Source organism: Electrona antarctica (genome assembly GCF_951216825.1).
Source record: "Electrona antarctica genome assembly, chromosome: 1".
Taxonomy (NCBI): domain Eukaryota; kingdom Metazoa; phylum Chordata; class Actinopteri; order Myctophiformes; family Myctophidae; genus Electrona; species Electrona antarctica.
Genome location: NC_136806.1, coordinates 1763342 through 1775848, shown reverse-complemented (window position 1 = coordinate 1775848; position 12507 = coordinate 1763342). Strand labels below are relative to the sequence as shown.

At 51.8% G+C, this 12507-nt stretch overlaps 1 protein-coding gene across 1 annotated transcript in view; it reads left to right on the top strand.

Annotated features, from left to right (window-relative positions):
• The window catches only part of dnah9l (dynein, axonemal, heavy polypeptide 9 like), a gene marked incomplete at its 5' end in the record, with an annotated part of 234184 nt that overhangs the window by 142695 nt on the left and 78982 nt on the right, over positions 1–12507 (top strand). The window contains 8 exons of the mRNA XM_079507118.1: positions 2686–2822; positions 3530–3680; positions 6009–6140; positions 6507–6680; positions 6989–7193; positions 7682–7847; positions 9490–9592; positions 12047–12184. Of these exons, the coding sequence (XP_079363244.1) occupies positions 2686–2822; positions 3530–3680; positions 6009–6140; positions 6507–6680; positions 6989–7193; positions 7682–7847; positions 9490–9592; positions 12047–12184 (1206 nt within the window). The remainder of the gene's footprint in view (positions 1–2685; positions 2823–3529; positions 3681–6008; positions 6141–6506; positions 6681–6988; positions 7194–7681; positions 7848–9489; positions 9593–12046; positions 12185–12507) is intronic.

Sequence of the window (12507 nt, the reverse complement as noted above, 5' to 3'; positions counted from 1 at the left end):
TGTCTGTCTGTCTGTCTGTCTGTCTGTCTGTCTGTCTGTCTGTCTGTCTGTCTGTCTATCTATCTGTCTATCTATCTATCTATCTATCTATCTATAGATATAGATACATGGTGTATACACCGTACGGTTTATCTATCTATCTATCTATCAATCTATCAATCTATCTATCTATCTATCTATCTATCTATAGATCTATCTATCTATCGATCTATCGATCGATCGATCGATCGATCGATCTATCGATCTATCGATCTATCGATCTATCTATCTATCTATCGATCTATCGATCTATCGATCTATCGATCTATCGATCTATCGATCTATCGATCTATCGATCTATCTATCTATCTATCTATCTATCGATCTATCGATCTATCTATCTATCGATCTATCGATCTATCGATCTATCGATCTATCGATCTATCGATCTATCGATCGATCTATCGATCTATCTATCTATCTATCTATCTATCTATCGATCTATCGATCTATCGATCTATCGATCTCTCGATCTCTCGATCTATCTATATCTATCTGAAACAAGCTATGGATGTGTTCACTGTACGCTGCACTACTCCTCAATGGGAGGCAGAGAGAGAGAGAGAGAGAGAGAGAGAGAGAGAGAGAGAGAGAGAGAGAGAGAGAGAGAGAGAGAGAGAGAGAGAGAGAGAGAGAGAGAGAGAGAGAGAGAGAGAGAGAGAGAGAGAGAGAGAGAGAGAGAGAGAGAGGAGAGGGAGAGGGAGAGGGAGAGGGAGAGAGAGGCGGGGCGGGGGGGTGATTAGGGACAGGAGAGAGGAAGTGGGGAGAGTTGATGTAATTATGACCTCCATTAGCTGTCGTCTTCCTGGGGTCCACATCAACACGCACGCACGCACGCACGCACGCACGCACACATCCTCATCCATGTCTCCATGTCTCCAGGTGTTAACTCTAGCCAGTAACAAGAGGATCAGCCTGTCCTCCATGTCTCTGTGTCTTCATGTCTCTCTGTGTCTCTCTGTCTCCATGTCTCTGTGTCTTCATGTCTCTCTGTGTCTCTCTGTCTCCATGTCTCTGTGTCTTCATGTCTCTCTGTGTCTCTCTGTCTCAATGTCTCTGTGTCTTCATGTCTCTCTGTGTCTCTCTGTCTCCATGTCTCTGTGTCTTCATGTCTCTCTGTGTCTCTCTGTCTTCATGTCTCTCTGTGTCTTCATGTCTCTCTCTGTCTCTCTGTCTCCATGTCTCTGTCTGTCCTCACCCTTGTCTCTCTGTGTCTCCATGTCTCTGTCTGTCCTCACCCTTGTCTCTCTGTGTCTCCATGTCTCTGTCTGTCCTCACCCATGGCTCTCTGTCTCTCTGTGTCTCCATGTCTCTCTGTCTCTCTGTCTCCATGTCTCTCTGTCTCCATGTCTCTGTCTGTCCTCACCCTTGTCTCTCTGTGTCTCCATGTCTCTCTGTCTCCATGTCTCTGTCTGTCCTCACCCTTGTCTCTCTGTGTCTCCATGTCTCTCTGTCTCCATGTCTCTGTCTGTCCTCACCCTTGTCTCTCTGTGTCTCCATGTCTCTCTGTCTCCATGTCTCTGTCTGTCCTCACCCTTGTCTCTCTGTGTCTCCATGTCTCTCTGTCTCCATGTCTCTGTCTGTCCTCACCCTTGTCTCTCTGTGTCTCCATGTCTCTATGTCTGTCCTCACCCATGTCTCTCTGTGTCTCCATGTCTCTGTCTGTCCTCCATGTGTCTCCAGGTGTTGACTCTAGCCAGTAACGAGCGGATCATCCTGTCCTCGTCGATGCGTCTGCTGTTTGAGATCTCTCACCTCAGAGCTGCCACTCCGGTCCACATCAACACGCACGCACGCACGCACGCACGCACGCACACATCCTCATCCATGTCTCCATGTCTCCAGGTGTTAACTCTAGCCAGTAACAAGAGGATCAGCCTGTCCTCCATGTCTCTGTGTCTTCATGTCTCTCTGTGTCTCTCTGTCTCCATGTCTCTGTGTCTTCATGTCTCTCTGTGTCTCTCTGTCTCCATGTCTCTGTGTCTTCATGTCTCTCTGTGTCTCTCTGTCTCAATGTCTCTGTGTCTTCATGTCTCTCTGTGTCTCTCTGTCTCCATGTCTCTGTGTCTTCATGTCTCTCTGTGTCTCTCTGTCTTCATGTCTCTCTGTGTCTTCATGTCTCTCTCTGTCTCTCTGTCTCCATGTCTCTGTCTGTCCTCACCCTTGTCTCTCTGTGTCTCCATGTCTCTGTCTGTCCTCACCCTTGTCTCTCTGTGTCTCCATGTCTCTGTCTGTCCTCACCCATGGCTCTCTGTCTCTCTGTGTCTCCATGTCTCTCTGTCTCTCTGTCTCCATGTCTCTCTGTCTCCATGTCTCTGTCTGTCCTCACCCTTGTCTCTCTGTGTCTCCATGTCTCTCTGTCTCCATGTCTCTGTCTGTCCTCACCCTTGTCTCTCTGTGTCTCCATGTCTCTCTGTCTCCATGTCTCTGTCTGTCCTCACCCTTGTCTCTCTGTGTCTCCATGTCTCTCTGTCTCCATGTCTCTGTCTGTCCTCACCCTTGTCTCTCTGTGTCTCCATGTCTCTCTGTCTCCATGTCTCTGTCTGTCCTCACCCTTGTCTCTCTGTGTCTCCATGTCTCTATGTCTGTCCTCACCCATGTCTCTCTGTGTCTCCATGTCTCTGTCTGTCCTCCATGTGTCTCCAGGTGTTGACTCTAGCCAGTAACGAGCGGATCATCCTGTCCTCGTCGATGCGTCTGCTGTTTGAGATCTCTCACCTCAGAGCTGCCACTCCGGCCACCGTGTCCCGATACGTCAACCCCCAGGACCTGGTCTGGACCTCGTAAGATAACCTCTGACCCCTAGCCCTAACCTCTGACCCCTAGCCCTGACCCTGTCCACCAGGACCTGGTCTGGAGCTCGTAAGATAACCTCTGACCCCTAGCCCTGACCCTGTCCCCCAGGACCTGGTCTGGACCTCGTAAGATAACCTCTGACCCCTAGCCCTGACCCCTAACCTCTGACCCCTAGCCCTGACCCTGTCCACCAGGACCTGGTCTGGACCTCGTAAGATAACCTCTGACCCCTAGCCCTGACCCCTAACCTCTGACCCCTAGCCCTGACCCTGTCCACCAGGACCTGGTCTGGACCTCGTAAGATAACCTCTGACCCCTAGCCCTGACCCTGTCCCCCAGGACCTGGTCTGGACCTCGTAAGATAACCTCTGACCCCCCCCCCCCCCCCCCCCGCTATTCATTTCAATAGAAGTTGCTCAGTGGCGTTTTGAAGCACCCGGAAGACTTCCGGAAGTACAATTATAACTTAATGGCTCGAGTAAGCGGAAGTTTAGCTTAGCCTAGCCTAGCCTAGCCTAGACCCGGACCTCACATTTGAGGTCCGGGTCTGACGCACGTGACGTCATGAACGTCCGTCCACCTCCATGAAAGTGCTGCAGTTCCACATTTCGCCAGTAGGTGGTGGCAGCTTCAACGTCGGATAGCCTTACTGGGGGCTTGGGTCACACGTGTCTTTGTTGCCCCGCCCCCTCAGGTACGTGACGAGCTGGATTGACACCCGACACGCCCAATCAGAGCGCGCCAACCTGACCATCCTGTTCGACAAGTACGTCCCTTCCTGTATGGAGCAGGTCCGCTGCAACCTGAAGACCATCACCCCCGTACCGGAGAATGGTATGGTCCAGGTAATAATATACCATCACCCCCGTACTAGAGAATGGTATGGTCCAGGTAATATACCATCACCCCCGTACCGGAGAATGGTATGGTCCAGGTAATAATATACCATCACCCCCGTACCGGAGAATGGTATGGTCCAGGTAATAATATACCATCACCCCCGTACCGGAGAATGGTATGGTCCAGGTAATACTATACCATCACCCCCGTACCGGAGAATGGTATGGTCCAGGTAATATACCATCACCCCCGTACTAGAGAATGGTATGGTCCAGGTAATAATATACCATCACCCCCGTAGCAGAGAATGGTATGGTCCTGGTAATTTACCATCACCCCCGTACTAGAGAATGGTATGGTCTAGGTAATATACCATCACCCCCGTAGCAGAGAATGGTATGGTCCAGGTAATAAACCATCACCCCCGTAGCAGAGAATGGTATGGTCCAGGTAATAATATACCATCACCCCCGTAGCAGAGAATGGTATGGTCCAGGTAATAAACCATCACCCCCGTACTGGAGAATGGTATGGTCCAGGTAATAATATACCATCACCCCCGTAGCAGAGAATGGTATGGTCCAGCCCCTCCTATAAACAGCTATACAGTGTTTCCACACCAGAGCCGACAGCAGCAGACGTTTTCTCTGGCGGCCAGCGTCTTTTCCGTTTTTTTAGACAGCTGGTGGATGGAAAAGAAGCTCCAGCCACGCGGCAGGTTGCCACGGCGGCCAGCTTCCCGGAAACGCTCTCCCCGCGGCTGACTGCCGCGGGGAGAGCGTTTCCGGGAATCTGGCCTAACTTCCATCCACCAGCTGTCTAAAAACCCAGAAAAGAAGCTGGCCGACAGAGACAACGCCTGCGGCTCTCTGGTAAGTGTGGCAACCATAGATATTATAAGAAATAGATGCCTCATTTGCCGCTGCAGTTCATTGGAGCGACGTGTATCCCAATGAAGGCGGAAGTGCAGTGCTGAAGGCTTCTTTTTTTACAAATCTTCATAACAGTCATGACAATATACATTACAATACAAAACAAGACAAACAAACAACCACAAACAACAAAGTTATTAACAATACAACATCAGAGCCAGGGGGGATTAGATTACTAACAGAAAACATTAAAGAGTGAACACAAAGCAACAGTTCTCCGCAGCTTTCTTATTTAGAAGTGCTGAAGGCATTTGCTGAAGGCGACTGTGTCGCTGCCCAAGTGACGTCACTCATGCGACTCCTCCATGTCTCTCGCTGTCACTCAAGTGACTACTGGCCAATCACAGCGCATCTTTTCCGGGACTTATGTTACGCACGCGGAAGCTTGACAAGCTTCCGCTAATGCTTTGCAAGGAATGTCGGGAAAATTGTGCCTTCAATGGTGACACACGCCTCAGAGCCTTCAATGGTGACACGCGCCTCAGAGCCTTCAATGGTGACACGCGCCTCAGAGCCTTCAATGGTGACACGCGCCTCAGAGCCTTCAATGGTGACACGCGCCTCAGAGCCTTCAATGGTGACACGCGCCTCAGAGCCTTCAATGGTGACACGCGCCTCAGAGCCGGAAAGGGCGTCTACGTATATATGTCTATGGTGGCAACAGCTATAGTGTAGATTCTGTCTGAACACATTCACAAAGTACAATAATGTTTCAAGTTTACACATGTATACAAATAAACAGGCCAACGGCATAAACAATATTAGTTTGCCTCTTCTAGAAAAATTTAAAGTTACTGCCGCGCGTGCCAAACTGTCATTCTCTTGTATTATATCGCACTTGTATTATTTATTTATTTCCCACCACGGAGCATCAGACTATGCAGCATAGATATCCATCTCGGAGGAAACTCTGGTAAGGCCGGCAGTGTCGGTAGGCCAATCAGAGGCAGGCAGGGCGTTACCATGTCTATGCTCAGTGTCTGTAGGCCAATCAGAGGCAGGTAGGGCGTTACCATGTCTATGCTCAGTGTCTGTAGGCCAATCAGAGGCAGGCGGGGCGTTACCATGTCTATGCTCAGTGTCTGTAGGCCAATCAGAGGCAGGCGGGGCGTTACCATGTCTATGCTCAGTGTCTGTAGGCCAATCAGAGGCAGGCAGGGCGTTACCATGTCTATGCTCAGTGTCTGTAGGCCAATCAGAGGCAGGCGGGGCGTTACCATGTCTCTGATCGGACACAGAAAAGATATACGCATTTCAAAGTGTCCATGATGTCACGTACACTGGGCTTACTTACTTCCTGGACTACATCCTGGAGACAGCCCTCCCACTATCCACGAGGAGGAGCAGTGCAGCAAAGCATTATGGGAACTGTAGTAATCCAGTTGTTATTGTCCTCATCAGACGCTGTGCTCCCTGTTGGACTGCCTGCTGACAGAAGACAACACTCCGGCCGACTCTCCCAGAGAACTGTACGAACTGTACTTTGTGTTCGCCTGCGTGTGGGCCTTCGGAGGGGCGCTGTGCACTGACCATGTGAGGCACGCACGCACGCACGCACGCACGCACGCACGCACTGGCACTTCATGTGGGCCATCCGTGGAGCACTGTTCACAGACCACGTACACACCTGATTGGTTGGTTGATGCGTGTGATGCGTGCATAGTTGATGGACTACAGGACAGAGTTCAGCAGATGGTGATCTAAGGTGATGCGTGCGGTGAAGTTTCTCTGTGTGTGTGTGTCTCTTCTGCCTGTGTGTGTGTGTGTGTGTGTGTGTGTGTGTGTGTGTGTGTGTGTGTGTGTGTGTGTGTGTGTGTGTGTGTGTGTGTGTGTGTGTGTGTGTGTGTGTGTGTGTGTGTGTGTGTGTGTGTGTGTGTGTGTGTGTGTGTGTGCGCACAGCTCATGGACTACAGGTCAGAGTTCAGCAGGTGGTGGTCTAAGGAGATGCGAGCAGTGAAGTTTCCGTCTCAGGGAACCGTGTTCGACTACTTCATCGACCCCGAGAGCAACAAGTTCACCCCCTGGAGCGACAAGATGCTGCCCTTTGAGCTGGAGCCGGACGTCCCACTACAGGTGGGTTCACCTTGACCTCCGACCCCTAACCATGACCTCTAACCCTAACCCTTTGAGCTGGAGCCGGACGTCCCACTACAGGTGGGTTAACCTTGTTATGATCTTGGAGATCTGATGTTTTCACCAGTTTGGGTCCCGGGGCTAAACGTCAAATCTCTCCTCTGGGTCTATATTTCAGGTCAAGGACCCCAAAAGTTATATGGAATGTGCCGCCGACCCCCATCTGATAATATGTTGTTCCAGGGACACTTTACATATTGTTCTATAATATAATATTATATATAATAATATAATATCTTCTTCCATAGACGCTACTGGTCCACACTCCGGAGACGCTGTGTCTGACGTACTTCCTGGACCTGCTGCTCCACCGTGGGAAGCCCGTCATGCTGGTCGGGAACGCCGGCGTGGGGAAGACCATCCTGGTGTGTGACTACGTGTCCAAGCTGAAGGAAGACTATGTAGTTGCCAAGGTCCCGTTTAACTACTACACCACCTCCGCCATGCTGCAACGTGAGTACTTATATAAATAAATACTACTAGTACTACTACTAATACTACTACTAATACTAGTAGTACCGAGGAAAACCATCCTGTTGTGTGACTACGTGTCCAAACTTAAAGAAGATTACATGGTGGCCGAGCTATCTGAGATGGACACGTACAGAGGAGGGATAGTGAGTATATCTGGATACAGTGAAAGAGGACATGAAGTTAGTTGATGTGACAAAAGAGGAGGCAGTGGATGATTGGCTGTGGCGACAGAGGACAGCTAGGGTGAGATGGAGGCAGATGATTGGCTGTGGCGAACCCCTGGATGGAAAAGCCGAAAGGAAAAGAAGAAGTTGGAGAACTCTACCGCTGGGTTTCTGACCTTCCAACCCTCTGCCCATGCAGACCTTAACTCTGACCTTTAACCCCAGGGGTCCTGGAGAAGACCCTAACTCTAAACCTCTCCCCATGCAGGGGTAGGGTTATAACCTTCAACCTTTGACCTCTAGGGGTCCTGGAGAAGCCGTTGGAGAAGAAGGCAGGGCGAACCTTCGCCCCTCAGGGAGCCAACAAACTGATCTACTTCATAGACGACCTCAACATGCCCGAGGTCGACACGTACGGGACGGTCCAACCACACACCCTGATACGCCAGCACCTGGACTACAGCCACTGGTACCGCGCACACACACACACACACACACACACACACACCCTGATACGCCAGCACCTGGACTACAGCCACTGGTACCGCACACACACACACACACACACACACACACACACACACACACACACACACACACACACACACACACACACACACACACACACCCTGATACGCCAGCACCTGGACTACAGCCACTGGTACCGCACACACACACACACACACACACACACACACACACACACACACCCTGATACGCCAGCACCTGGACTACAGCCACTGGTACCGCACACACACACACACACACACACACACACACACACACACACACACACACACACACACACACACACACACACACACTCTGATACGGCAACACCTGGACTACACTACAGAAGCAGAAAACCCACACAATGCTCCACATTTGAACAGTATATATTCGTATAGGCCTATAATTGTTACAGGCCTAATGGTGTATTTTATTTTATGTAATCTGCCTGGTAAGGATCTTGGGTGTATTAGTCAGTTTAGTATTCACCTATTGTTTGCAAACGACCATGTCGCTTTATTGTCATTTATTGTCATTGTTTATGTAAACTGTAAAAAGTGTCCTGTAAGTCCATATATGGGAAGCATGACATTTAAATAAAGAATCAATCAATCAATCAATCAATCAATCAATCAATCAATCATACATATAGGTGCAATAAGACTCAAAGGTAGAAGTGGAACCAAAGGAATAGAGCCAGGGCACTGGGTTAGGGTGAGGGCAGAGCACACTAGATGTCCTTCTGTTGTCAATACAGAGGAATAGAGCCAGGGCACACTAGATGTCCTTCTGTTGTCAATACAGAGGAATAGAGCCAGGGCACACTAGATGTCCTTCTGTTGTCAATACAGAGGAATAGAGCCAGGGCACACTAGATGTCCTTCTGTTGTCAATACAGAGGAATAGAGCCAGGGCACACTAGATGTCCTTCTGTTGTCAATACAGAGGAATAGAGCCAGGGCACACTAGATGTCCTTCTGTTGTCAGTACAGAGGAATAGAGCCAGAGCACACTAGATGTCCTTCTGTTGTCAATACAGAGGAATAGAGCCAGGGCACACTAGATGTCCTTCTGTTGTCAGTACAGAGGAATAGAGCCAGGGCACACTAGATGTCCTTCTGTTGTCAATACAGAGGAATAGAGCCAGGGCACACTAGATGTCCTTCTGTTGTCAGTACAGAGGAATAGAGCCAGGGCACACTAGATGTCCTTCTGTTGTCAGTACAGAGGAATAGAGCCAGGGCACACTAGATGTCCTTCTGTTGTCAATACAGAGGAATAGAGCCAGGGCACACTAGATGTCCTTCTGTTGTCAGTACAGAGGAATAGAGCCAGGGCACACTAGATGTCCTTCTGTTGTCAGTACAGAGGAATTAAGGCCCATCTGTTTGTTCGTCGGGGGACATTGATTGTGTTCTGGTTGTTCCTTTGTTTCCAAAGGTATGATCGACTGACAGGTACGGCAGACATAATATGATTGATTTACGGGTAATATTGATTGACAGGTACGGCAGACATAATATGATTGATTTACGGGTAATATTGATTGACAGGTACGGCAGACATAATATGATTGATTTACGGGTAATATTGATTGACAGGTACGACAGACAGAGGCTGGTGTTGAAGGAGATTCATAACTGTCAGTACATCACCTGTATGAACCCCACGGCCGGAAGCTTCTCTGTGAACCCTAGACTACAGGTAGGCAACGCACGCACGCACGCACGCACGCACGCACGCACGCAGACACGCACGCACGCACGCACACACGCAGACACGCACGCACGCACACACGCAGACACGCACGCACGCACGCATGCACGCACGCACGCACGCACGCACGCACGCACACACGCAGACACGCACGCACGCACGCACACACGCAGACACGCACGCACGCACGCAGACACGCACGCACGCACGCACACACGCAGACACGCACGCACGCACACACGCAGACACGCACGCACGCACGCATGCACGCACGCACGCACGCACGCACGCACGCACACACGCAGACACGCACGCACGCACGCACACACGCAGACACGCACGCACGCACGCACGCACGCACGCACGCACGCACGCACGCACGCACGCACGCACGCACACACGCAGACACGCACGCACGCACGCACACACGCAGACACGCACGCACGCACGCAGACACGCACGCACGCACGCACACACGCAGACACGCACGCACGCACACACGCAGACACGCACGCACGCACGCATGCACGCACGCACGCACGCACGCACGCACGCACACACGCAGACACGCACGCACGCACGCACACACGCAGACACGCACGCACGCACGCACGCACGCACGCACGCACGCACGCACGCACGCACGCACGCACGCACACACGCAGACACGCACGCACGCACGCACACACGCAGACACGCACGCACGCACGCACGCACGCACGCACGCACGCACGCACGCACGCAGACACGCACGCACGCACGCACGCACGCACGCACGCACGCACGCACGCACGCACGCACGCACGCACGCACGCACGCACGCACGCACGCACGCACGCACGCACGCACGCACGCACGCAGACACGCACGCACGCACGCACGCACGCACGCACGCACGCAGACACGCACGCACGCACGCACGCACGCACGCACGCACGCACGCACGCACGCACGCACGCACGCACGCACGCACGCACGCACACACGCAGACACGCACGCACGCACACACGCAGACACGCACGCACGCACGCATGCACGCACGCACGCACGCACGCACGCACGCACACACGCAGACACGCACGCACGCACGCACACACGCAGACACGCACGCACGCACGCACGCACGCACGCACGCACGCACGCACGCACGCACACACGCAGACACGCACGCACGCACGCACACACACACGCAGACACGCACGCACGCACGCACGCACGCACGCACGCACGCACGCACGCAGACACGCACGCACGCACGCACGCACGCACGCACGCACGCACGCACGCACGCACGCACGCACGCACGCACGCACGCACGCACGCACGCACGCACGCACGCACGCACGCACGCAGACACGCACGCACGCACGCACGCACGCACGCACGCACGCACGCACGCACGCAGACACGCACGCACGCACGCACGCACGCACGCACGCACGCACGCACGCACGCACGCACGCACGCACGCACGCACGCACGCACGCACGCACGCACACACGCAGACACGCACGCAGACACGCACGCACGCACGCACGCACGCACGCACGCACGCACGCACGCACGCACGCACGCACGCACTCATGTGTTCAATATTTGTCAAACCCACACGCAGACATAAAGGCTGTTCAATAGCACTGATTTATGAAAAATAAATAAAAAAGATGAAATGTAATCTTGTAAATAAGCGTTTTCATAGTCCATCCATCCATCCATCTTCAACCGCTTATCCGCAGTCGGGTCGCGGGTAGGGTGACATTTCTCTGTGTTTTGGTGTTTCAGAGACATTTCTGTGTTTTGGTGTTTAGAGACATTTCTGTGTGTTTTGGTGTTTCAGAGACATTTCTGTGTGTTTTGGTGTTTCAGAGACATTTCTGTATGTTTTGGTGTTTCAGAGACATTTCTGTATGTTTTGGTGTTTCAGAGACATGTCTGTGTGTTTTGGTGTTTCAGAGACATTTCTCTGTGTTTTGGTGTTTCAGAGACATGTCTGTGTGTTTTGGTGTTTCAGAGACATTTCTCTGTGTTTTGGTGTTTCAGAGACATGTCTGTGTGTTTTGGTGTTTCAGAGACATTTCTCTGTGTTTTGGTGTTTCAGAGACATGTCTGTGTGTTTTGGTGTTTCAGAGACATTTCTGTATGTTTTGGTGTTTCAGAGACATTTCTGTATGTTTTGGTGTTTCAGAGACATGTCTGTGTGTTTTGGTGTTTCAGAGACATTTCTCTGTGTTTTGGTGTTTCAGAGACATTTCTGTATGTTTTGGTGTTTAGAGACATTTCTGTATGTTTTGGTGTTTCAGAGACATTTCTGTGTGTTTTGGTGTTTAGAGACATTTCTGTATGTTTTGGTGTTTAGAGACATTTCTGTGTGTTTTGGTGTTTCAGAGACATTTCTCTGTGTTTTGGTGTTTAGAGACATTTCTCTGTGTTTTGGTGTTTCAGAGACATTTCTCGGTGTTTTCCGTGAACTTCCCCAACCCGGACGGTTTGGCGTCCATCTTCTCCAACATCCTGTCGGCTCACTTCCTCCAGGGAGGGTTCAGCTACGGCGTGTCGCGCTCTGTCGGGACGCTCATACAGGTCTGTCTGTCTGTCTGTCTGTCTGTCTGTCTGTCTGTCTGTCTGTCTGTCTGTCTAGGCAGCTGTAGAGCGCCGTAGTCCTGACGTCACTCGCTCATCCTGGTCTCTAAACTGCCTCCCCCTGGCCAGCCAGGGCGCCTGATGGAGGGGAAAGGAACTGGTTGGAATAACGTGTTCCTTCCACGCGCTACGTCCAACCAGGGAAACCCCCCCCCCATGTCAGGTGTAAAGGAGCAACTTGGACACTCAGGCTTGAAGGAAGCATGAGTTCAAGTCCGTTGCTCTCCCCATGTTCCCCAGGTTGTCAACCCACTAGGTTGGCG